General features: G+C 40.0%; 1 protein-coding gene across 1 annotated transcript; it reads left to right on the forward strand.

The window, feature by feature from the left end:
* Positions 1 to 10,848: 10,848 nt before the first annotated feature.
* On the forward strand, positions 10,849 to 25,962 carry ZNF233 (zinc finger protein 233). Its single transcript, XM_050772037.1, is given in 7 exon segments — positions 10,849 to 10,907; positions 15,556 to 15,617; positions 17,392 to 17,518; positions 18,054 to 18,149; positions 23,541 to 23,742; positions 23,744 to 25,287; positions 25,290 to 25,962. Coding segments are annotated over 6 exon segments (2,013 nt in total). The 5' UTR covers positions 10,849 to 10,907; positions 15,556 to 15,602; the 3' UTR covers positions 25,319 to 25,962.
* The last annotated feature ends 788 nt before the right edge of the window (positions 25,963 to 26,750 follow it).

Raw genomic sequence — 26,750 nt, forward strand, 5'->3', positions numbered from 1 at the left:
TCAGGACAAACTCAGCTCTGGACCAAGTGGACCTAATAGACATCTACAGAACTCTCCATCCCAAATCAACAGAATATACATTCTTCTCAGTGCCACATAGCATGTATTCTAAAATTGACCACATAATTGGAAGTAAAACATCCCTCAGGAAATGCAAAAGAAGAGAAATCAAAACAAACAGTCTCTCAGGCCCCAGTGTAATCAAATTAGAACTCAGGATTAAGAAACTCACTCAAAACTGCACAACTACATGGAAACTGAACAACCTGCTCCTGAATGACTACTGGGTAAATAACAAAATTAGGGCAGAAATAAGTTCTTTGAAACCATTGAGAACAAAGACACAATGTACCAGAATCTCTGGGACACAGCTAAAGCAATGTTTACAGGGAAATTTATAGCACTAAATGCCCACAGGAGATAGCGGGAAAGATCTAAAATCGACACTGTAACATCACCATTAAAAGAACTAGAGAAGAAAGAGCAAACAAATTCAAAAGCTAGCAGAAGACAAGAAAGAACTAAGAGCAGACCTGAAGGAGACAGAGACACAAAAAACCCTTCAAAAAATCAATGAATCCAGGAGCTGGTTTTTTGAAAAGACTAACAAAACAGACCACTAGTCAGACGAAGAAAAGAGAAGAATCAAATAGACCCAATAAAAAATGATAAAGGGGATATCACTACTGATCCCACAGAAATACAGACTACCATCAGAGAATACTATAAAACACCTCTGTGCAAATAAACTAGAAAATTTAGAAGAAATGGATAAATTCCTGGACACATATACCCTCCCAAGACTAAACCAGGAATAAGTTGAATCCCTGAATAGACCAATAAAGAGTTCTGAAATTGAGGCAGTAATTAATAGCGTACCAACCGAAAAAAGCCCAGGACCAGACAAATTCACAGCTGAATTCTATCAGAGGTACAAAGAGGAGCTGGTACTATTCCTTCCAAAACTATTCCAAACAATAGGAAAAGAGGGACTCCTCTATAACTCATTTTATGAGGCCAGCATCATCCTGATACCAAAACCTGGCAGAGATGAAACAAAGAAAATTTCAGGCCAGTATCTTTGATGAACATCGATGTGAAAATTCTTAATAAAATACTGGCAAAGCAAATCCAGCAGCACATCAAAAAACTTATCCACCACGATCAAGTCAGCTTCCTCCCTGGGATGTAAGGCTGGTTCAACATATGCAAATCAATAAACGTAATCCATCACATAAACAGAACCAATGACAAAAACCACATGATTATCTCAATAAATGCAGAAAAGGCCTTCAATAAAATTCAACACCCCTTCATGCTAAAAACTCTCAATAAACTAGGTATTGATGGAACGTATCTCAAAATAGAGCTATTTATGACAAACCCATAGCCAATATCATACTGAATGGGCAAAAGCTAGAAGCATTCCCTTTGAAAACTGGCATAAGACAAGGAAGCCCTCTTGCCACTCCTATTCAACATAGTATTGGACGTTCTAGCCAAGGCAATCAGGCAAGAGAAAGAAAGAAAGTGTATTCAAATAGGAATAGAGGAAGCCAAATTGTCTCTATTTGCAGATGACATGATTGTATTTTTAGAAAACCCCATTATCTCAGCCCCAAATGTCCTTAAGCTCATAAGCAACTTCAGCAAAGTCTCAGGATACAAAATCAATGTGCAAAAATCACAAGCGTTCCTATACACCAATCATAGACAGAGAGCCAAATCATGAGTGAATGTCCATTCACAATTACTACAAAGAGAATAAAATACCTAGGAATAAAACTTACAAGGGATATGAAGGACCACTTCAAGGAGAACTGCAAACCACTGCTCAAGGAAATAAGACAGAACACAAACAAATGGAAAAACATTCCATGCTTATGGATAGGAAGAATCAATATCGTGAAAATGGCCACCATACTGCCCAAAGTAATGTACAGATTCAATGCTATCCCCATCAAGCTGCCATTGACTTTCTTCACAGAATTAGAAAAAACTACTTTAAATTTCATATGGAACCAAAAAAGAGCCCGTATAGCCAAGACAATCCTAAGCAAAAAGGACAAAGCTGGAGGCATCACGCTACCTGACTTCAAACTATACTACAAGGTTACAGTAACCAAAACAGCATGGTACTGGTACCAAAACAGATATACAGACCAATTGAACAGAAGAGAAGCCTCAGAAATAACACCACACATCTACAACCATCTGATCTTTGACAAACCTGACAAAAACAAACAATGGGGAAAGGATTCCCTATTTAATAAATGGTGTTGGGAAAACTGGCTAGCTGTATGCAGAAAACTGAAACTGGACCTCTTCCTTATACCTCATACAAAAATTAACTCAAGATGGATTAAAGACTTAAACATAAGAACTAAAACCATAAAAACCTTAGAAGAAAACCTAGGCAATACCATTCAGGACATAGGCATGGGCAAATATTTCATGACTAAAACATGAAAAGCAGTGATAACAAAAGCCAAAGTTGGCAAATGGGATTTAATTAAAGTGCTTCTGCACAGCAAAAGAAACTATCATCAGAGTGAACAGGCAACCTACAGAATGGAAGAAAATTTTTGGAATCTATCCATCTGACAAAGAGCTAATATCCAGAATCTACAAGGAACTTAAACAAATTTACTAGGAAAAAAAAAAAAAAGTGGGCAAACAATATGAACAGACACTTCTGAAAAGAAGACATTTATGTGGCCAAGAAACATTAAAAAAGCTCATGATCACTGGTCATTAGATAAAGGCAAATCAAAACCACAATAAGAGACCATCTCATGCCAGTTAGAATGGTGATCATCAAAAAGTCAAGAAACAATAGATGCTGGAGAGGATGTGGAGAAATAGGAATGCTTTTACACAGTCGGTGGGAGTGTAAATTAGTTCAACCATTGTGGAAGACAGTGTGGTGATTCCTCAAGGACCTAGAACCAGAAATACCCTTTGACCCAGCAGTCCCATTACTGGGTACATACCCAAAGGATTATAAATCTTTCTACTGTAAAGACACATGCACACGTATGTTTATTGCAGCACTATTCACAATAGCAAAGGCTTGGAACCAACCCAAATGCCCATCAATCATAGACTGGATAAAGAAAATGTGGCACGTATACACCATGGAATACTACGCAGCCATAAAAAAGGATGAGTTCATGTCCTTTGCAGGGACATGGATGAAGCTGGAAACCATCATTCTCAGCAAACTAACACTGGAACAGAAAACCAAACACCACATGTTCTCACTCACAAGTGGGAGTTGAACAATGAGAACACATGGACACAGGGAGGGGAACATCACACACTGTGGCCTTTCAGGGGTTGAGGTGCTAGGGGAGGGATAGCATTAGAAGAAATACCTGATATAGATCATGGGTTGGTGGGTGCTGCAAACCACCATGGCATGTGTATACCTATGTAACAAACCTGCACGTTCTGCACATGTATCCCATAACTTAAAGTATTAAAAAAAAAAAAAATGGCAAAGTAATGTCAGGGAAAAGATGGATTAGGTAGCTTCAAGGGCCCATCCTTCCACAGAAACAAAACAAAAATGATCTTAAAAAACCTGTCAGATTCAGTGTCATCAGAACTCTGAAAAGTAGTCCAAGGTTTACAACAACCCAGGGAATGTTGAATAGAGAAAACAGCAGCTTAAAAATAGTAGGGGAGCTTTGTGGTGCTTTCGTTTGCCCTTGATTTACTTTTCTCTGCAGCTGGGTGATGGTCTTGAAGGTGACAGCCTATATTCCCAGTGTAGGACACTGATCCCTTGCCCCAGCGGCAGTGGAGCAGACCTTGTTCTCAATTGTATTTGTCTGTTTTGAACTGTCTGAGGGCTACTTGAAGGACTGTTGCAAGTCACTTGGTTTTATCTTATCTGACTTGGAACTCTATCATGGTGGAAAAGTGGCTAATTGAAGAGTACATTCCTCTAAATCACTGAAAGGCAAATGAACAACCCACTGTCACTTAAGGTGAGAGATTACTGTTGAAGCAAACAGTATACAGGATGACAACTTGGGAGGAAAATCTGGGGAGAGAGATTCTGTGAGGAAGTAGGGTATTGAAAAGCTCTCTACATACACCAGGAAATTTAGAAAGGCACGCACATGCTCAGAGGAGAACATATGTTCAGAAATGACCTGAAAAGACTGCAGGCTTTTACCACTGACTGATATTCGGCTTAGTGCAAGCAATAAGAGAAGGCTTTGGCAGAGTTGTAAATGGCCTGGTTAAGCATTGAAAGAGGGCTCCAACACAGAGTCATTGCACAAAGAGTGGGCAAATATTTTTCCTTTTTTGTTTGTTTTTCATCCAGACATTCAAGGAAATCCCTGTTAACACAATGGGTAAAAATAAGTGAAAAGAATAGAGGCCTTAGATACCACACAATACAGGAAATGTCAGTTTTACAAAAAAAAAAAGTCATTTAGAAAACTCACTATTCATTTCCCGGAGCTGCCGTTACCACATGGCACAAAATTAGGTGGCTTGAACAATAAAAATTTATTTTCTCCCAGTTTTCTGCAGGTTAGACCGCCAAAATCAAAGTGTCAGAAGGGCCATGCTCTCTTTTATTACCTCTTAGTAGCTTCTGGTGGTATCCATTCATCTTTGATATTCCTTGGCTTTTAGCTGTATCACTTCAAGCTCTGCCCCTGTGGTCACATGGCATTCTCCCCATGTGTTTCTGTCTTGATATGGTATGTTACTCTTCTAATAAGGACATTGTCATACTGAATGAGGGTACACCCTAATGCCCTCATCTTGACTGCATCTTCAAAAACCCTATTTCAAAGTAAGGTCGTGTTCACAGGTTAAGACTTCTACATATCTTTTTGGGAGACACAATTAAACAGTCACTAAACAAACCATTATAATCCACAATAAGATAAAAACAAACTGAGCAGGAGGAAGAATCTGACTTTAAGAGATACCACATTATAAAACAACAACAACAAAAAAAAAGAGCATGCAAATAAAAAATTATGGTCCATTCCCAGAATAAATGAACAGAAACTGTCCCCAAGGAAACATAGACACTGGACTAGACAAAGACTTTAAATAAACTGTCTTAAATGTTCTCAAAGAGCAACAGGAAACCATGAACAAAAATAATAATAAAACCAGGAGAATGATGTCTGAAAATAAGATACTGAATAGGTAGAAATTATTTAAAAACCATGAATTTTGGACCTGAAGAGTACAATAACTGAAATGAAAATTCACTAGAGGATTTCAACAGCATATTTAAGCAAGCACAAAAACCAGTGAACTAAGATAAGTAAATTGAAGTTATTCCATCTGAGGAGCAGAAGGAAAAATAAGTAGAACTAAGATATCTGTGGGATGCCATCAAGCATATCAACATATGCACAATGGGAGTCATGATAAGAGAGGAGAGAGAAAGGAGTATAAGGAATATTTGAAGAAATAATGTTCAAAAACTTCTCAAACTTATAAAAACGTGAGTCTACACATATAAGAAGCTCAAGGAACTCCAAGAGGAATAAATGCATAGAGATCCATACCAAGACACATTATAATCAAACCATAAAAAGACAAAGAGAGGCTCAAAATCAGCAAAAGGAAGTGACTCCTCATGTACAAAGGCTCTATAAAAGATTAATAACCCACTTTTCATCAGAAATCATGATCTCCAGAAGCCAGTATGATGACATATTTAAAGTAACGAAATAATTAAAAAAAAAAAAAAACCCTGTTAGCCAAGAATCCTATATCTGGCAAAACTATCCTTCAAAAATTAAGAAGAAATTAAGATATTCCTAGATAAACAAACACTGAGGGAGTTCATTGCTAGTTGGCCTGCCCTACAAGAAATACAAAATACTTCAAGCAGAAGTGAAAAGAGAGTAAATAGTATCTTGAAGCCATGTAAACGAATAAAGAACACTGGTAAAGTAACTACATAGGCAAACACAAAAGCCAATATTATTGTATTATTGGCTCATAACTCCTATATGATTTAAAGAAAAATGAGTAAAATAATTATAAATCTATGTTAATGGGGCACACAATGTATAAAGATGTAATTTTTTCAAATCCTAAAGGGAGAAGGACAGATATATGGGGGCAGGATATTTTATACTGTAGAAGCTAGGTTAGCATTAATTCAGACTATATTAACTTCTTTAATGTATTATAATATAGTTTGAATTAATACTATTCAACACTTTTGCATCTTTAAATTTTTTCACAGTAGTATTTGGAAAAATAGGCCAGCTGTGGTGGCTCACATCTGTTATCCCAGCACTTTGGGAGGGTGAGGCAGGAGGATTGCTTGAGGCCAGGAGTTTGAGAACAGCCTGGGAAACATAGAGAGACCCTGTCTCTACATTTTTTTTTTTAATTAGCTGGGTGTGATGGCACATTTCTGTAGTCTTAACTATGCAGGAGTCTGAGGCTGGAGGACCACTTGAACCCAGGAGTTCGAGGCTGCAGTGAGTCAAGATCACACCATTGCACTACAGCCTGGGTGACAGAATGAGACCTCATTTCAAAAAAGAAAAAAGATGTTAACTGTATTCCAAGGTTAATCACTAAGAAAATAAAATATGCAGAAAAGGGAATAAGAAGAAAATTTAAATGGTACACTACAGATCAGGCATGTGATTTATGCCTGTAATCCCAGCATTTTGGGAGGGCCAAGGTGGGTGGATCACTTTAGGTCAGGAGTTTGAGACCAGCCTGCCCAACATGGTGAAACCCTATCTTTACTAAAAATACAAAAATTAACTGGGCATGATGGTGCATGCCTGTAGTCCCAACTATTTGGGAGGCTGAGGCATGAGAATCACTTGAACTCAGGAGGCAGAGGTTGCAGTGAGCTGAGATCACACCACTGCCCTCCAGCTTGGGTGACAGTGAGACCCTGTCTCAAAATGGAAACAAAAACAAAACAGGTATGCTACAAAAACGTCAAACAGAAAAGAAGGCATTAATCGAGAGACCTAGGAACAAAAAAGATAAGCCATGTAGAAAACACATCACAAAGTGAAAGAAGCAAGGCCTTTTCTAAATCAGGAATTAATTTAAATGCAAATAATTAAGCTCTCCAGTTAAAAGGCAAAAGTTGGCAGAATGGATAAAACAGCATGATCCAACTATATGCTGTCTATAAGAGACTTATTTGCAATCCAAAGACAAAAATAATGTTGAGTGAAAAAATGGAAAAAAAATTATTCCATGCAGGATGTAAAAAAAGAGAACTGAGGTGACTGTATTAATATTAGACAAAATAGACTTTAGGTAAAAACTTGACGAGAGACAAACAATGATATTATATATTGACAAAAGAGTCAATGCATCAAGAAGATATAACGGTACAGATATTACACAGCTAGTCCCCAAATATATGATGTGAAAATTGATGGAACTGAAGGGAGAAATGGATATTTCTACAATGTTTTCAGACTTCAGTGTACCACTTTCAATAATGGATAGAACAACCAGACAAAAGATCAATAAAGAATTAGAGGACTTGGAAAGACATAAACCAAACTCCTAGCAGATATATACAAAGCACCCCACCTAAAATCAGCAGAATACACATTTTTCTCAAGTGGTCATGAAACATTTTCTGGGATAGATCATACATTATGGCACAAAACAGGTCTCAATAAAAATTTAAAAAATCACGTATCAACAGAAAGATAAAGTCATATGAAATGTTCTCAGGTCACAAAAAAATGAAATGGGGAAATCAGTAATGAGAAAAACTGGAAAATTCACAAATGTGTGGAAATTAAACAGCACACTCATAAAAACCAATGGGGATAGAAGTTACAGGGACGTTAGAAAATACTTTGAGATGAAAACATGATTCAGAATTCCTTTGGTACTAAAATAATAACAAAATTCTGCTGACTGAACTAAAAAAATTGTAGTAGAAAATATCGAAGACAGTTTCCTACCCATCCTATACACAATACCCACCCCCTATAACTTAAATAAAACAAGAACAACTTTCTCCTTTCTAGAGAAAACCACATTGGAAAGAAAGTCTCTGCAAGAAGTCTTGATACACGTGCTTTTACAAGGCTGTTAGATATTACTTCATTTTGGATTCCACATTGACTTGATCTGTTGATGATCATTCTATTGTATTTATCATCTCAAGAGCAAGCTGAGTGGATATAAAAAAATATAAGTTGAAATAAGAGAAGACGCATTTTCAAGATATAATTTAGGTGGTTTTTTTGCAAATTACAATACAGTTGGCCCTTGAACAACACAGGTTTAAACTGCACGGGTCCACTTACATGTGAAAAAGCTCACAGATAAGCCATGTAGCCTAGAAATATCAAACAATTAAGAAAAATGTAGGTATATCATGAATGCATAAAATATATGTAGATATTAGTCTATCATTTACTACCATAAAATATATATGAATTTATTATAAAAAGGTAAAACTTACCAAAACTTACACACACAAACACAGACTGTACATTCACAGTGAAATGTAAAACAAAGATGCAATATTAAATCAAAACTGCATAAAGTTAACTGTAGTACATGCTGCACTACTGTAATAATTTAATAGCTATCTCCTGTCACTATTGTGGTGAGCTCATGTGTGTGAATATCTGCTTAAAATTCCAAGTGATGCTAATCATCTCAAAATGAGCAGTTCATCTCTCCAGTAAATTGTATATTACAGTAAAAAGTGATCTCATGGTTTCCTCTTATTTCTTATTATGTTTAGTGCAATACCATAAATCTTGAATAATACCATGGGACCTATGTGAACTGCCACTAGTGATGTTGGAAGTGCTCCTAAGATGCATAGAAAAGTCATGACATTATAAAAGTTGGATTGCTTGATATGTACTGTAAATTGAGGTCTGAAGCTGCAGTTGCCTGCCATTTCAGAAAGACAGTTTCTTAAACAGATGGTGTAAACTTATAGTATCAATACAGTACAGTACTGTAAATGTATTTTCTCTTTCTCTTGATTTTTTCTTCTTCTTTTTTTATTTTTAGATGGAGTCTCGCTCTGTCACTCAGGCTGGAGTGCAGTGGCACAATATTAGCTCACTGCAACCTCTGCCTCCTGGGTTCAAGCAATTCTCCTGCCTCAGCCTCTGGAGTAGCTGGGATTACAGGCATATGCCACCAAGCCCAGGTAATTTTTGTATTTTTAGTAGAGATGGGGTTTCACCATGTTGGCCAGGCTGGTCTCAAACTGCTGACCTCGTGATCTGCCCCTCCTTGGCCACCCAAAATGCTAGGATTACAGGCATGAGCCACTGCACCTGGCTCCTCTTGATTTTCTTAGTAACATTTTCTTTTCTCTAGCTTATTTCATTGTAAGAATATAGTATATAATACATGGAACATACAAAATATGTTTTAATTGTTTATGTTATCTATAAGGATTCTGTTTAATAGTAGGCTATTAGCTGTTTTTTTGAGAGTCAAAAGTTTTACGTGCATTCTTTTTAACTTTTTTTTTTTTTTTTAAGGTTAGTCAAGTGAAGCAGTTGGAGTGAAGAAGGAACAAAGAAATCTGGAACTGGTTGTGATCACCAGTTGTAACACTACTGCACCCAAACCAGCCTATAGATGCATTTTTGACTGTGATGGGGGTGACTGTCCCAATCCCAGAGTTATTCAAGGGTTGACTGCATTAATTCTTCCAATCAATAAATATGGAATATCTTTCCATTTTTCTGTGTCATCTTCAATTTCTTTCATCAGTGTTTTATAGTTATCAACCTGGAGTTCTTTCACTTCCTTGGTTAAGTGTAGTCCTAGGTATAATTTTTTTGTAGTGTTTGTAAATGGAATAGTTTCTTGATTTCTTATTTTAGATAGTTCACTGTTAGCATATTTCCTTCACTTCCCTGCCAGCTCCTTTCATTTGCCAAAAATCCCTGTATTTCAAAGTGATCAATTAAACCCAACAAAAATGAGAAAATTTTGTTGTTCTGTGACCCGATCAAAGGTTACTTTTCCTTCTTGTGAGTCTTTAACATCTTTGAATTGCTCATGATAGATATCATTGTCTAGATATATCCAGGCACATGTAAAGAATGCAATAAGATAAAAAAAAAAAAGTTTGAGATTCTCTGTTCACCTTTCTCTCTATACAGCCACATTTACTTCACTTTTTAATTTTCTTTTTTCTTTTTTTTTTTTGCCTCTCCACTCTTTGAAACAGCCACATTTAACTTTCCAGTCACACTTAGTTGTAGTGTCACTTTAGAAAGGAAACAAAGAAAACAGAACAGGGAAGGAACAGAAAAATAAAGGTCAAGCGCTAATAGCCCCTGAGAACAGTTAACTGAATCCACTTACATATTTAAAAATAAATAAATTGGCCGGGCGCGGTGGCTCAAGCCTGTAATCCCAGCACTTTGGGAGGCCGAGACGGGCGGATTACGAGGTCAGGAGATCGAGACCATCCTGGCTAACACGGTGAAACCCCGTCTCTACTAAAAATACAAAAAAAAAAAAAACTAGCCGGGCGAGGTGGCGGGCGCCTGTAGTCCCAGCTACTCGGGAGGCTGAGGCAGGAGAATGGCATAAACCTGGGAGACAGAGCTTGCAGTGAGCTGAGATCCGGCCACTGTACTCCAGCCTGGGTGACAGAGCGAGACTCCGTCTCAACAAAAAAATAAATAAATAAAAAATAAATAAAAATAAATAAATTATTTAAAGTGGCAAGGTCTGCCTTGCGGAAGATTTTAGGAAGCGTAGTGCGTAAGAACCAAGTAGCTAAGACTACTTCCGTTTGACGGGGCGGGACGGTAGCCTGTTTCCGCTCGGGCATTCTGGGAAGTGTAGTGCAGGAGTCGTTGCAACCTTGTGCACTTCCGCTGCAGGAGGGCGAGGCAGCCGTCATCAATCCCCTCTGGGAGGTGAGTCAGCGCGGAACCTCTGCATCTACAGCGAGCTTTCCTGGCCTGGGCGTGGGACTCGCAGGTGCCTGCCTTCGCCCTCAGTAAAGAGAAGCCACAGAGGGCGGGGTCGATGTTTTGCTTGCTCTTTGCTTTTAGGGCGGTGCATGGGTCTCCAATTTGGGAATGGCTCCTGGTCGCACGTCTGGTTTGAGGGTGTCCTGGGCGCTCAAGTTCCCTGGTTTTCCCCACCTTCCACACGCTCTGCCGCCCTCTGGCAATATAATCTTGGCATATAATTTCTCCGTTTCTCCTCTGTAAAGTGAATTTCATAGTAGTACCTATCTGGTAGGAGTTTCGTGAGATTTACGTAAGATAGACGTAAAAATGCTTAGGACCGATCCTGGCACACACTGAAAAGGTGGCTGGTTGTTGCCAATCTCTTATTTCTTCCCGGAGAGGAGAGACGTTCAGTCTCTGAAAGGTTCTGTGACCCCGCGGTGGGTTCTGAGCTCCAGGTGCAGCGCCACTCACCCTTCTCTGATCCTTGCACTCCGCGGGGCTGTTCCTGGCTTCCTAACGGGGGGAGGGGGGCGTCAATTTTCTCTCCATCTTTTTTATTTTTCCTTCTCCTTTAAGGCATGAGTGTGTCTCACCTCCATGTGGTGCCTGGGGATGTCCACTGTCATTCATCCTGGACCAGAAACACAGTTTGGATATCTTCCAACCCCCTTTCCTTCCTTAGCCCTGACTAACCGGAGGACTGCAGAGAGGAGGGTGTCGACCCCCTGACTCTTTGTAACATTGTCCCAACGTGAGAGGACTTAATACATGCTATTGCTATTTCTGCTCAGTTGGAGAACAGATTTCCTTCGCTCATTAGCAATATTATTTTTCCTGCTGGGCAAAAGCTCAAATATTTATGGAATAAACGGGAGGTTGGATTAGGCATGTGTTCATGAATGAGTAATAATTGTTAATACAATGAGTGCCAGGGTCTCTTCTATAGGCTTTACATGCATTAGTTAGCTTAATCTTCATAACAATGATAATATTATCATTCCTATTTTACAGATGACAACACTGATGGGTAAAATATTTATCTTCCCAAAGTAAAACAACAGGAAAGAGCCTGAACTGGGAGTTTGAGCTCAGGCAGAGTGGGTTCTTGAACTTTGTGCCACACTCTCCTTCAGCCCTGAGAAATGTCAGTTCCATGGGGGTGCAGTGGCTCATGCCTGTAATCCCAACACTTTGGAAGGCTGAGGCAGGAGGGTGGCTTGAGCCCAGGAGTTCAACACCAGCCTGGGCAACATAGTGAGACTCCATCTCTACAAAAAAAATTAAAAAATTAGCTGGATGTGGTGGCACACACCTGTGGTCCCAGCTACTCGGGAGGCTGAGGTAGGAGGATCGCTTGAGCCCAGGATGCAGAAGTTGCAGTGAGCTGAGATCATGCCACTGCACTCCAGCCTGGAAAAGAGAATGAAAGTGTGTCTCAAAAAAATTAAAAATAAAAATAAAAAGAGGAAAAGAAATGGTTTCACAGCTTAGGCAATGACTGGGAGATGCTCAAGAGTAATAATCAAAGAAAAAATTTTTAAAGGATTTGCAGGGAAGAACTCTGAGGAGATGACATTTGAGTAAATACCTGACACTGCTATTAAAATAAATAAATAGATAGGGTTTACATTATCCACAATCTATGACCCTTTTATGAATGATTTCACTTTTTTTTTTTTTTTTGAGATTGAGTCTCCCTCTGTCTCCCAGGCTGGAGTGCAGTGGCACGATCTCAGCTCACTGCAACCTCCCACTCCCAGGCTCAAGCGATTCTTGTGCCTCAGCCTCCTGAGTAGCTGGGATTACAGGTGCCTGCCACCATGCCCGGCTAATTTTTATATTTTTAGGAGAGACAGGGTTTCACCATGTTGGCCAGGCTGGTCTCGAACTCCTGACCTCAAGTGATCCACCCACCTCAACCTCCTAAAGTGCTGGGATTACAGGCGTGAGCCACTGCGCCCGGCTTAATGATTTCACTTTTAAGGATGACCTTGATGTTAATTGAGCAAAGCAAATGAAATTAAAAAGCAAGAAGAAATTGACAGATAAAGTTCATCTTCTCCTCCCAATTAGGAATAGCCTCAGAATTTTGTAGCTCAAGAGAATCTTGGAGATCAATTAGTACAATCCTTGTCTGTGTGTCATTCTTTGATTCCGTGTGCATCAAATACTCACTATACTCTAGGTGCTTGGGATAAAAAGATGAGTAATTGTTCATTATCTCACAGGCAAAACAGATGCTTGATTTACTAATTATACCCCAAATGCCCCAGCTACTCAGAATGCTTCCAAGAGGAGAGATTACAGAGAAGGACAGGGAAGCTGGTCCTCTCTGGAGGCAGAGTGGCAGGAGCAAAGGCACGAGAGGACTTGACAACCTAGGAATGAACAAAGTCTGGAAATTCAGGCCTAGAAAAGTGGCCCTGGTACATATAGTGAGCAGAGCTGAGCCAGGCACTCCAGACCCCATTTGCTTTTTTCTACTAAATGTTGTGAAATGTCAAGTCTTGCAAAATCCTGTTACTGAGCAGAGCAGGAGGGTGCAGGGAAATATAGGACCAGAACAAAGGGAATTGGATGTTAAGAACTGATCTCTCCCTAGCTTTGAGAAGAGAATACATTGCTCTTTTCCCTACTAGAGTGTTTCTGCCTGAAGTAGGAGGAGCCGTGAACGGGAGTAGCTATCTGTATTGAACGCTATCTTGTATATACTCACTGAAACCTCTTAATAACCCTACGAAGTAGATGCTGTTGTTGTCCTCACTTTATGGGCAAGGAAACAGGCACAAAGAGCTAGTACGTCAGAAGAGTCAATTAGGATATTAGGTTCCTCATCATCTGGCTCCAGTATCTCTCAGCAGATCATTTTCAGCAGTTCACACCCTCCAACTCCCCTTTCTCTGATCTCTAAGACATGACTCCTTCCATGTCTTCATATTTCTGATTAGAGAAGGAGACACGATTAAGAGACAGGCTCCGGACTCAGCTGGATTTAGATGCAGTCTCACCTCACCAGCTCTGTGACCTTGGGTAACTTAATCTCAGTAATCCTCAGCTTCCTCATCCACTAAATGGGAACAACAGTCATCATGTCATCACTTACTGAGAGCTTATATAATGTGCCCGACACTGAATCAAGGCTTTTCCCCACTATTTTAAAAATTGAGTCATAATTCATATACCATATAATTCACCCTTTTAAAGTGTACAATTCGGCGGCATTTAGTGTATTCACAATGTTAGGTTGTACAACCATCACTATTTTCTAATTCAAGAACATCTGTATCACCCCCAAAAGAAACCTCCTATTCCCTAGCCATCATTCTTTACTATCTCCTCTCTCAGCCTCTGGCAACTATTAATTTATTTTTTGTCTCTATGGATTAGCCTAGCCAAGACTATTTGATTTGCTCACTTAATCCCAAAAGCAACTCTGTAGATTAGGATCTATTATTAGTACTACAGTATTTTTCACTTAAGTGAGACACATACTGTCAAACTTTCATTCAAAATTAGAAAAAACAATCGCAGAGACACATTTTAAATTAGTATTTCCTTACGACAGTGAGCATGGGAAAGGGAGACACACCACTAAGACTCTCCTGTCTACATGAAGAAAATTCATAAATATTTATACCTTTTATAAAACTGAACACTGATATCAATGAAATATTACAGGACAACAAAGTAGTAAGTCATGTAGCCAATCAGAATTATAGACTTTTCAGAGGTAAAGGTGAATTTCATAAGATAAAGCATTGTACAGTCTTTGAAATCTGGATGTTATAAAAGACTCTTTTGTTGGAAATGATGGCAAAAGACATTTGTAACAACAATTTTATGATGCATAATATCATCTGCTTTTGTGCAACTACAGGGAAATCATTTATAAGAGTTTCCATCTGTTCACACATTTGACCCTTATAATAATCTTGCAAGAAAGCACTATTTTTCTCATTTGCAGGTGACGGATTTGAGGAATGGGGAGGTTAATGAGCTTAAAGAGTTAGTAGCCAAGCCAGGATTTGACCCCAGACCTTGTGACCCCAGAATCCACTTTTGTAGCAAGTACATTCTGCTGCCTTTCATTTCCCAGTGTCCAGTATGAGAATGATAACCCTGGAAACTACAAAGGGCTCTTATGTTAGGCTTGCTACTTCGAATCGGGCAGGTTGTTTACTGCAGAAGGGCCCCTGGCTGAGCGGCTAGTGATATGTGCTGAAGAAAGGGTCTTTTTTTTTTTTTTTTTTTGAGACAAAGTTTGGCTGTATTGCCTAGGCTGGAGTACAGTGGCACCATCTTGGCTCACTGCAACCTCCACCTTCCAGGCTCGAGCCATCCTCCCACTTCAGCCTCCAGAGTAACTGGGATTACAGGTGTGTGCCACCACACCCGGCTAATTTTTGTATTTTTTTGTAGAGATGGGGTTTCGTCATGTTGCCCAGGCTAGTCTCGAACTCCTGAGGTCAAGCAATCTGCTTGCCTCGGCCTCCCAAAGTGCTGGGATTACAGGTGTGAGCCACCATGCCCGGCCACCTTTTAAAAATTCACCCAGGATGGCCACGTGGGCTATGGCCTATTTCTCATGGCTTCTTTCTTTTCCCAGTTCTGCCTTCGCAGGACCCTGCCCTTCCCTAGAAGGAGCAGGAGAAAATGACCAAGTTTCGGGTGAGTTGAGTTTTGATTTTTATCTCTTAAAATGACATCTCTTTCCCTCAAAAATTAGACACTTTTTTTTCTCTCTTTCTTGAGAAAGATAAAGGAGGAAAACAGGTATTTGGGATCTGCTAGTTACTTGTCGATTGGTTCAATTTTTTGTTTATGTCTTTAGCTTTTGTTTTGTTTTTAGTTTTGGTAGTTTATCTTCTTTATTTCATAAGTAGTGGTACAAAAATTCATAGATATCAAAAAATGGGAGAAAACGTCCACATTACTACACTAAAATACAAATCATCTATTTCCTCCATACTATTTTATATGTATTTACATATTGTGTGTCTTATATGTATACTTATCAGTGTATTTTACAGAACTACAGTCGCATTCTATATATAATTTTCTTTTTTCAGTTAATGTTATCACTAGAGTTTTGTATGATTTAGTGTTTCTTTATGTATTTGTCTGAGAAGGGTTTTCATTTTGTGTCTAATTTTTCAGAGGCTATGAACAAACATACACAATATTGTGTCTCTAAATGTTATTTCAATTTGCAATACTTTTTCATGAGGCTTTAAAAATGCAATATTTACTTACAAAATTACATATCTCTTAAGTGGTCAGGTCAATAACAGTTGTATATCCCACTCTGACAGTTGTATAATTGCATTAGCCCACCACTCAGAACAAGATATAGGACACTTATATTACCCCAAAAAGGTCCCTCCTGTCTCTTTCAAGTTAGTTCTTTACTCCCCAGAGGCATCCTCTGTTATCCCTCAGCTGAGGCCCTAAAGTCCATTGTGTCATTCTTATACCTCTGGATCCTCATAGCTTAGCTCCCATTTATGAGTGAGAACATACGATGTTTGGTTTTCCATTCCTGAGTTACTTCATATAGAATAATAGTCTCCAATATCATCCAGCTTGCTGTGAATGCCATTAATTCATTCCTTTTTATGGCTGAGTACTATTCCATCATATATATATATATATATACACACCACAGTTTCTTTTCCCTTTTTTTTTTTTTTTTTTTTTTTTGAGACAGAGCCTTGTACTGTCGCCTGGGCTGGAGTGCAGTGGCGTGATCCTGGCTCACTGCAATCTCTGCCTCCCAGGTTCAAGCAATTCTCCTGCCTCAGCCTCCCGAGTAGCTGGGATTGCAGGCACTTGCGACCACTTTTTTGTATTTTTAGTAGAGATGGTTTCACCATGTTGGCCAGGCTGGTCTCAAACTTCTGACCTCATGATTCACCCGCCTCAGTCTCCTAAAGTGCTGGGATTACAGGCGTGAGCCACTGTGCCTGGCCACACAGTTTCATTATCTACTCATTGATTGATGGGCATTTGGGTTGGTTCCACATTTTTGCAATTGCAAATTGTGCTACTATAAACATGCATGTGCAAACACCTTTTTCGGCGTTGGTACTAAATTGACCCAACATTTCTAGGACAATTTCGTAGTATCAGTCAAGTTATAAAATACATATTCCGTATGAGTCAAGGTTTACAGTGCTGGGGCATTTACTGCTGGAATACTTACAAATGTCACCAAATACACAGGGGTTATTTTTTAGTAGCATACACTTTTGATGTGACTGTGGAAAAGGAGTCTATGAGACTGGCATGTGGGATGGAGAAAAGGAGGAAGCTACTTAAAGTTGATTTGAGGCCTTCACAATCCAGAACATTTTCCTGCCTGTTCTTTCTACCTGCTTAGTGCTGCCTCTCTCCCAGTAGATATTGGCCATCAGATTGAGATTGTATCTGCTTGATGTTGTAGGGGATGGTGACATTCAAGGATGTGGCTGTGGTCTTCACCAGGGAGGAGTTGGGGTTGCTGGACCTTGCCCAGAGAAAGCTGTACCAAGATGTGATGCTGGAGAACTTCAGGAACTTGCTGTCAGTGGGTGAGCACAAGCGCCTCAAATTGTAACTGAAAGTCAGCCCTCTGGACCGTCCTGCTTTCAATTATTTAAGACTTTGAGATGCTTAAAATGCTTCCCTGAACTTGGGGATGTGAATTTCCTAATTCCCCAGGGATACCTTGTCTATACTTTGTCTATTTTTCTCAAACTGCTGTTGTGAAATCTTGGTGGGCTTTGAAATCAGTTGGTGAGTTATATTGTGTTTAATGAAATGAAGTAGAAATATTATAGCTCCTTGTCAAGAACTGCACTCAGTGCAGCAAAAATTGTAAGCAGAAACAGGAAAGATGTGATCAAAGTAGACAATGGATAGGATCAGATTATCTGATCACTTGATTCAGTGATTGACACTTATGTATTTGTGTACCGGATCACAAATTAAAAGGTATTCAGATAGCAGTTCATGATCACAATTTTGAAAAATACTACTTAGAGCGCATGAAGATGGTAGTGTTGGAATTAAAATTTTTTACTATAATGCAGTTCACTTTATATATATGCCATTTCTTTTTCACAGGCTATCACCCCTTCAAACTAGATGTGATACTACAGTTGGGAAGAGAAGACAAGCTTTGGCTGATGGAGACAGAAATCCAAAGAGATGGCTGTTCAGGTGAGAACCATGCAGCTCTGAGTCTTTGCACGGTACAACCCAGTCCTCTCCTCCTCACCACCTCCTAGGCCACCAGCCTGGCCCAAGCCCTCAGCATTCATCACCGCGGTTTACTGCAGCAGCTTGCACATGACCTTCCTCCTTCTGCCTCCCTCCAGTCCATTCTCCACATAGCAGCCAGATCATGTAAGTCAGATCATGTTGCTCCTTGGCTCAAAACCCTTCTGCGACTTCCCATCTCACTCATTAATTCCGAAATCTGTATGAGCCTTCAGGGTCCTATGTGACCTGGCCACCCACTCCCTGTGAATTTATTTCCTATCCTTTGCCTTTCACTCACTGCTTTCCAGCCACACAAGACTGCTGTGTGTTTCTTATACATGCCCAGTGTGCTTTTGTTTTTTATGTTTTTTTAAAGACGGGTCTCATTCTGTGGCCCAGGCTGAAGTGCAGTGGTGCAATCATGGTTCACTGCAGCCTCGACCTCCCGGGCTCAATTGATCTTCTCACCTCAGCCTCCTGAGTAGCTGGAATGGGACTACAGGCACATGCCACTAAACCAGGTTAATTTTAAAAATACATACATATATTTTTTATATATATATGTATGTATTTTTTTGGTAGAGATGAGGTCTTACCATGTTACCAGGCTGGTTTCAAACTCCTGAGCTCAAGCAATCCTCCCACCTCAGCCTCCCAAAGTGTTAGGATTACAGGCGTGAGCCACTGTGCCTGGCCTGCATGTATTTCTCTCTACCTGAAGCCCTGCTGTTCTGTCTGCATGGGATGTTCTTACCTCATACATCCTCTTGGCTCCCTACCTACTTCCTTTGTGTCTGGTCAGATGTCATCTCATCATAGAAACATCACAGAAACCTGCTTTGACTACCCTGTTTAAAATACCTATCCTTGGTTGGGCGGGATGGCTCATCCCTGTAATCTCAGCACTTTGGGAAGCCAAGGTGGGAGGATCACTTGAGGCCAAGAGTTTAAGACCAGCCTGGACAACACAGCGAGACCCCACCTCTACAACAAATAAAAAAATTAGCTCGCAGTGAGCTATAATTGTGCCACTGCACTGTAGCCTGGGTGACAGAACAAGACCCTGTCTCAAAAATAAATAAATACATTTAATTAAATACCCATCTCTTTATTCTGCCTGACTTTGTGATTAACCATCAATCACCAGCTGACATATTCATGTATTATATTTTGTTTACTTTTTTATGATCTCTTTCCCCACTAGAGTGTAACTTCATGAGTGTAAGAATTTTACCTGTTTTCTTTTCATTTTTCTTTTTCTTTTCTTAGAGATGGGGGTCTGGCTTTTTCACCTAGGCTAGAGTGCAGTGATACAATCATAGCTTGCTGCAGCTCAAACTCCTGGGCTGGGACTACAGGAGTACACTACTGTGCCCAACACTAATTTTACCTGTTTTAAAATTGCTGATCCTTATTGCCTTTCATAGGCTTGGCACATAGTACACGTTCATTCAATATTTGTTGAATGAGTGACTGAATGGGTTAATGGACTGATGTCAGTAACGTCAGTTAATGGACGAATGGATAGGTGTTTTCATTTGAATAGTAGTGAAATGGCTCCCTCACAGCTCTCCCTAACCTGTGTTATCTGCATGACCTTTGGTGAGAGTTGCCTTATCCATACACCCAGGGACAACCTCCCTGCGCTGCTTTCACCCCTCTCCTTCTATTCTTTCTCTTCCTTATTTCATTCCCCCTTTTCTTCACTCCTTCCTTCATTTATCTTTAATTTGAATATACATCATAAATACCTAAAATATATGAATTAAAGTCATTCCTACTTGACTTTACCCACCAAAACCCAAAACTAAATCAAACAAACAAAAAAGCAAACCAAAAACCCAAGAGAATCTCTCTGCTTAGCTGAGAGAGACAGACCCTGGATTTTGGAAGTAGCTGGGGTAGTAAAATCTTTTCAATCTTATCTTTTATTTTCTTGTATCTCCATGCTGCATGAAAGTTTACTGCATTGCAATCAGGAATGTTGGATGCTGACTTCTTTGGCTGACTGCCTCATTTTTTAAAATTTTCTTTTTTTTGTTTCTGACTGCCTCATTTTTGTGTACAAACCTAAACTTGGGAATTTGATCCCAGTTATTGCCATTGTCCTTTTTTTTTTTTTTCTTAATAGGTAGCTTCCCAACTTCTTCTTTGCCTCCTTGAGCAAATCTTTACTTTTTTTTTTTTTTTTTTTTGAGATGGAGTCTTGCTCTGTCGCCAGGTTAGAGTGCAGTGGCACAATCTCGGCTTACTGCAACCTCTGCCTCTCAGGTTCAAGCGATTCTCCTACCTCCGCCTCCCAAGTAGCAGGGACTATAGAAGCACGCCACCACACCTAGCTAATTTTCGTATTTTTAGTAGAGATGGAGTTTCACCATGTTGGCCAGGATGGTCTCCATCTCTTGACCTTGTGATCTGCCTGCTTTGGCCTCCCAAAGTGCTGGGATTATAGGCATGAGCCACCATGCCCAGCCACAAATCTTTATTTTTTTTTAATTTTTGGCCAAATTTTTATTGAAATATATACAGAAAACTGTACAAATTGTAAGTGTATAGCTCCCTAAATTTTCAGAAAGTAAAATGGCTTGTTTTACAGTTCTTTTTTACTGAGTTAAAATTTACATGTGCACACCTTAAGCGTGCAATTGGATGAGTTTTGACAAAAGGATATAACTATGTAACTTACAGCCCTTGGAAAACTGAACAAATCTGACAGTGTATTCTACCCTCACCTCTCTTCAGAGTGAACATCAGACTTTTTCAGGGTTTCACACTCTGCCTGTCCATCTAGGTACCCAGCTCCACCTACACAAAATATTCCTGAGGTCTATTTTCACTGGACAGAAGTACAAATTAAAGGGCATCTTCTCCCTCAAGGATCAATAAACAAAACCTTACAGAGAAGGGTGCTGAGTGGATCTCACCATCTTTACTTCTCCTGGAGAAAGTTCACAGGCAGGGAATAAAGAGGTGTCATTAAAGGACTATTTCAGCACATAGTTACTCTTCTGACGTATGTTCAGCCTAGTTATAATTTTTATGACACCTATGTTAGTCATCAATTATTGTATAACAAATTACTGTAAAACTTAGCACCTTGGCCAGATGCGGTGGCTCACACCTGTAATCCCAGCACTTTGGGAGGCTGAGGCAGGCAGATCACCTGAGGTCAGGAGTTCGAGACCAGCCTGGCCAACATGGTGAAACCCCATCTCTACTAAAAATACACACACACACACACACACACACACATTAGCCAGGTGTGGTGGCGGCTGCCTGTAATCCCAACTACTGGGGAGGCTGAGGCAGAAGAATCACTTGAACCCCGAAGGCAGAGGTTGCATTGAGCTGATATCATACCATTGCACTCCAGCCTTGGGAACACGAGCGAAACTTCGTCTCAAAACAAAACAAAAACCTTAGCACCTTAAAACAACGAACACTGGTTTACAGTTTCTGTGGGTTAGGCATACGGGAGCAGCTTAGCTGAGGGGTTCTCGCTCAGGATCTCAAAAAGCTGTTGTCAAAGAGTGACGCAGCTGCAGTCCCCGGAAGGCTTGACTGGGACTGAAGGACCTGCTTCCAAGGTGGGCTCGTTCACATGGCTGTGGCAGGAGGCCTCGCATCCTTGCTAAGTGAGCCGTTCCCTAGGGCTGCTGAAGTGTCCTCAAAACATGGCAGCTGGTTCCCCCCAGACCCAGTGATTCAGGAGAGAGGAAGATAGAAGCACAGTGTTTTTATGACCTAGCATCAGAAGTGACAGATCATCACTTCTGCCATATTCTATTGGTTTCACAGACCAAGCTTGATACAGTGTGGGAGGGGACTTCAAAAGGGAGTGGATTCCAACGGGGAGTGATCACTGGGGACCATCTTGTATTAGCCATTTAGGTTTATCAGAAAATTCAGTCAAACCAAGTGGCAACAATTTTCAATGCCTTTACTCTCCTATAGGGTGTGTCAGCTATGGGAATATGTTTTCTCCTTTTTTTTTCACTTATCATGTTCACTAATTGAATATTATATACTTAGAACCTCATTGAAAAGAAGGAGAATTCTCCCAAATCTAGCTCATCAAATGTATATTTTAAGAACTAAATTAAGGAAATAATGGTACTATCTTATGGGTTCATTCTCAAGACAGAGAAGATATTTTTCTATATTCTCTTCACTTTTGCCAAAGATTCTCTTTCTCTGAGAATTCTTGGCATCACTTAATAATCCACTTGTAAATGCTGAAGGAGAGATTCAGGCTTTTCTAACCATTTTGGACTTTTTATCATATACAGATGCAGGTTGTACAATGTAACCATGATTCTGAGGCTTACATATAGCCAGGATTTTGTAGATTTTATACATCTGCCATGGAAAAGAGGAGAGGATTTTTAAGTGATTATTCTTATGGACAAGGAGGTAAAGTTACTCTTCTATAACATCTTTCTAGGACATCTTTTTGTTGCTCTGTATGTGTATTTGACCACATACATAAGTCTTGGTATTGGCCAGGCATGGTGGCTCACACCTGTAATCCCAGCACTTTGGGAGGCCAAGGCAGGCAGATGACTTGAGGTCAGGAGTTCAAGACCAGCCTGGCCAACATGGTGAAACCCTGTCTCTACTAAAAATACAAAAAAATTAATGGGGTGTGGTGGCATGCACTTGTAGTCCCAGCTCCTCCAGAGGCTGAGGCGGGAGAATCACTTGAACCCCAGTGGTGGAGGTTTCAGTAAGCCGAGATCATGCCACCACACTCCAGCCTGGGTGACAGAGTGAGATTCCGTATCAAAAAAAGAAAAAAACAAACAAAACCAAAACAATCTTGGTATAGCTCTAAATGAGTCTCATTAACATTTTGTATATAGAAACCAGCCTTTTTTGTTCCCATAGGCATGAAAAAAACCAATGATAGGCCGGGCACGGTGGCTTGTAATCCCAGCACTTTGGGAGGCCGAGGCGGGCAGATCATGAGGTCAGGAGATCGAGACCATCCTGACTAACACAGTGAAACCCCATCTCTACTAAAAATACAAAAAAAAGAGCTGGGTGTGGTGGCGGTTGCCTGTAGTCCCAGCTACTCGGGAGGCCGACACAGGAGAATGGCGTGAACCCAGGAGGCAGAGCTTGCAGTGAGCCGAGATCACACCATTGCACTCCAGCCTGGGCGACAGAGCATGACTCCGTCTCAAAAAAAAAAAAAAGAAAAAAAAAAAACCAATGATAAAGTCAAGCTGAATTCTCCACTGGTTTATTAAGGTTTCCCAGTGTGGTCAACCTGTGAAATGTTTTTTATTTCTGAACAAATATTCACTTGTCTTCATTTTCATTTCTGAGTTCTCTTTATCATTCCAGGACACAGGAATCAAAATGAGATAGATATCCTTCAAGAAGTAAGATTAAGATTCCTTTCATATGAAGAACTTATATGCTGGCAAATATGGGAACAATTTACAAGTAAATTAACCAGTAATCAAGACTTCATAATAAATCTTCAAGGCCAGAGGTCCAAGTTGCTAAAACAAGGTGATTCCCCCTGTCAGGTATGGACAGGAGAATATTCAGGTCTCTGAAGATGAGAACTATACAATAAAGGGGCAAGGGGAGAGTTCAAATAGCATCAAAAATCAAGAGCTTCCAATGAGGACCACCTGGGATTTCTGGAGGAAAATGTATCTGAGAGAACCACAGAATTATCAGAGTAGGTGTCAGCAAATTGATGTAAAAAATAATCTCTGTAAATGTGACCATTGTGTTACGCAAAGGATTGCTCATCAACATGATGGTCATGGAGTAAACAAAAGAGAGAAAGCTTTTAGCCACAATAATTGTGGAAAAGACTGTGTGAAGGAATCATCCCAACATAGCATAATCCAATCAGGAAAGCAAACCTCTAATGAGAATGGAAAAGGCTTCAGTGTTAGCTCTAATCTTGAACTTCACCAGCAACTACACTTAGAAGACAAGCCTCAGGTAAGTATCGAGTATGGGAAGGGCATAGGTTACAGCTCAAGGCTTCCCAGGCATCAATGTGTCCACATAGGAGAGAAATGCTATCAGAATGGTGACAGTGGTGAGGGCTTCAGTCAGGGCTCACATGTGCAACCTCATCAGAGAGTCAGCACAGGAGAGAACCTCCACAGATGTCAGGTATGTGCCCAGAGCTTCAACCAGAACTCCTGTCTTCCCTCTCATGAGCTTACTCACCCGGGAGAGAAGTTGTGTACATGTGGCACGTGTGGGAAGGGCTTCCATCATAGCTTAGATTTTGACATTCACTGTGTAGATAGTGCTGGAGAGAGAGCCTGTAAATGTAAATGTGATGTATATGATAAAGGCTTCAGTCAGACATCACAACTTCAAGCCCATCAGAGAGGTCACTCTAGAGAGAAGACATACAAATGGGAAGTAAGTGACAGGATATCTAATAGGAATTCTGGTCTTCATCAGAGAGTTCACACTGGAGAGAAACCATATACATGTGAGGTATGTGATAAGGGCTTCAGTAAGGCCTCAAATCTTCAAGCCCATCAGAGAATCCACACTGGAGAGAAACCCTACAAATGTGATGTGTGTGATAAGAACTTCAGCCGTAATTCCCACCTTCAGGCCCATCAGAGAGTCCATACAGGAGAGAAACCCTACAAATGTGACACATGTGGGAAGGACTTCAGTCAGATCTCTCACCTTCAGGCCCATCAGAGAGTTCACACAGGAGAGAAGCCATACAAATGTGAGACATGTGGGAAGGGCTTTAGTCAGAGTTCGCATCTCCAGGACCATCAGCAAGTCCATACTAGAGAGAAACCCTACAAATGTGATGTGTGTGGGAAAGGCTTCAGTTGGAGTTCACATCTTCAAGCCCATCAGAGAGTCCACACAGGAGAGAAACCATACAAATGTGAAGAATGTGGGAAAGGCTTCATCTGGAACTCATATCTTCACGTTCATCAGAGGATCCACACGGGAGAGAAACCCTATAAATGTGGCATGTGTGGTAAGAGCTTCAGTCAGACCTCACATCTTCAAGCCCATCAGAGAGTCCATACTAGAGAGAAACCATACAAATGTTTTGTGTGTGGTAAGGGCTTTAGTAAGAGTTCATGTCTTCAGATTCATCAGAGAGTCCATGATAGTGATAAATCCATTAATCATGATGAGTGTGATAGAGGTGCTCTTCAAGACTTAGACTTCTCATTTTCCTAGAAAATCCGCACAGCAGAGAACATTTATAAAATGTCATGTTTTAAGAATTCACGAGTGAGCTGAGTTTTTATAGTCATCTGAATTCCATTGAAGAAAACCTATTTTTTGTATGAATATGACCAGTTTCAAGCAGAGCTCAAAATGTCACAGTTGTCAAGAGAACACAAAACAGAGAAACCCTATAAAGAATGATACAATACATTTCAATCAGAACCTTCACATTCAATAAGCAATATGCAGGAGTGAAGACTTCAAAATGATAAGGTCAGAACTTTAGCAAAAGTATAATGAGGGACATGATAAAATCTGTGTCCACTAGAATCTAAGCTCCATGCAGGAACATTGTTTGCTGCTGTATGATCATGACCTTGAACCAGTACCTAACAAGTAGTGGCTTCCCTGGAATTGTTTAATTTGATAGGAAAAATCTATCATATATAGGACATATATTTGAACATTTTAGTGAGCTCAGCCCCAATTCATCATTATAATTGTACTGGGAAAAGGATTCTTGCAAGAAGCCTTAAAATAAATTCAAGGAAATGACATTTAATTAAAACACAGAAAACCATGCAGTCTACAATTTGAGTAATATTTTAGCAATTGGCTTTTGTCCTCAGTTCAGCTTCATTTTTCAAGCAGTAACAGGCCAAAGTTTCTATCTGATCATTTAAGACTTTTTCCATACAGTGTACAGCTGTGCTATGTTTCTTTGGTGGGGGCTTTGCTATCTTTCTTTCTGGGAGCTTTTGTGAGAGAAAGAGACTGAATGAAGAAAAAAATCCCAACTGGTTTTTAGTTCCATAAAGCTTCATGAGAAAGGTTTTGCAAAAGAGGGGAACATCATATGGCATGCATTTTAGATGTTAGACTAACCTGTTAAGGACACAGCATTTTGGACAACACCCCACACTTCTCAGACACCATTACACGTTATGCAGTGTATAATGATCAAATCATAGTAATTGGATGAAGGGTTTACTCAGGTGTATTATTTAGTGGAGGTGGGAGAAAGTTTCCCACTGGTTTTTTTTTGTCCTGAACCTTACCTTCCAGGACAATGAGTACTTAAGTTCCATGATATCTTGTTTCATGCTACCATCAGAAATACAGGGCCAATAAATGAAAAAGAAAAAATAAATAAAAAAGATAAAAACAAAGAAATACAGGGCCAATAATGCTCTGCTTTGTCACCACCAGATTACTAGGGTGGGCTGCTGGAGCTCATGGTTGTTTAAATCAAGATGTTTTCAATTGTGAGAAATAGAAAATCACACTCCAACTAGCTGGAACAAAATTTATTGGCATGCATAATTAAAAAGAAGAGGCTGGGCATGGTAGCTTATGCCTGTAATCCCA

The sequence above is a fragment of the Macaca thibetana genome, chromosome 19 (genome assembly GCF_024542745.1).
Source record: "Macaca thibetana thibetana isolate TM-01 chromosome 19, ASM2454274v1, whole genome shotgun sequence".
Classification (NCBI taxonomy): Eukaryota; Metazoa; Chordata; class Mammalia; order Primates; family Cercopithecidae; genus Macaca; species Macaca thibetana.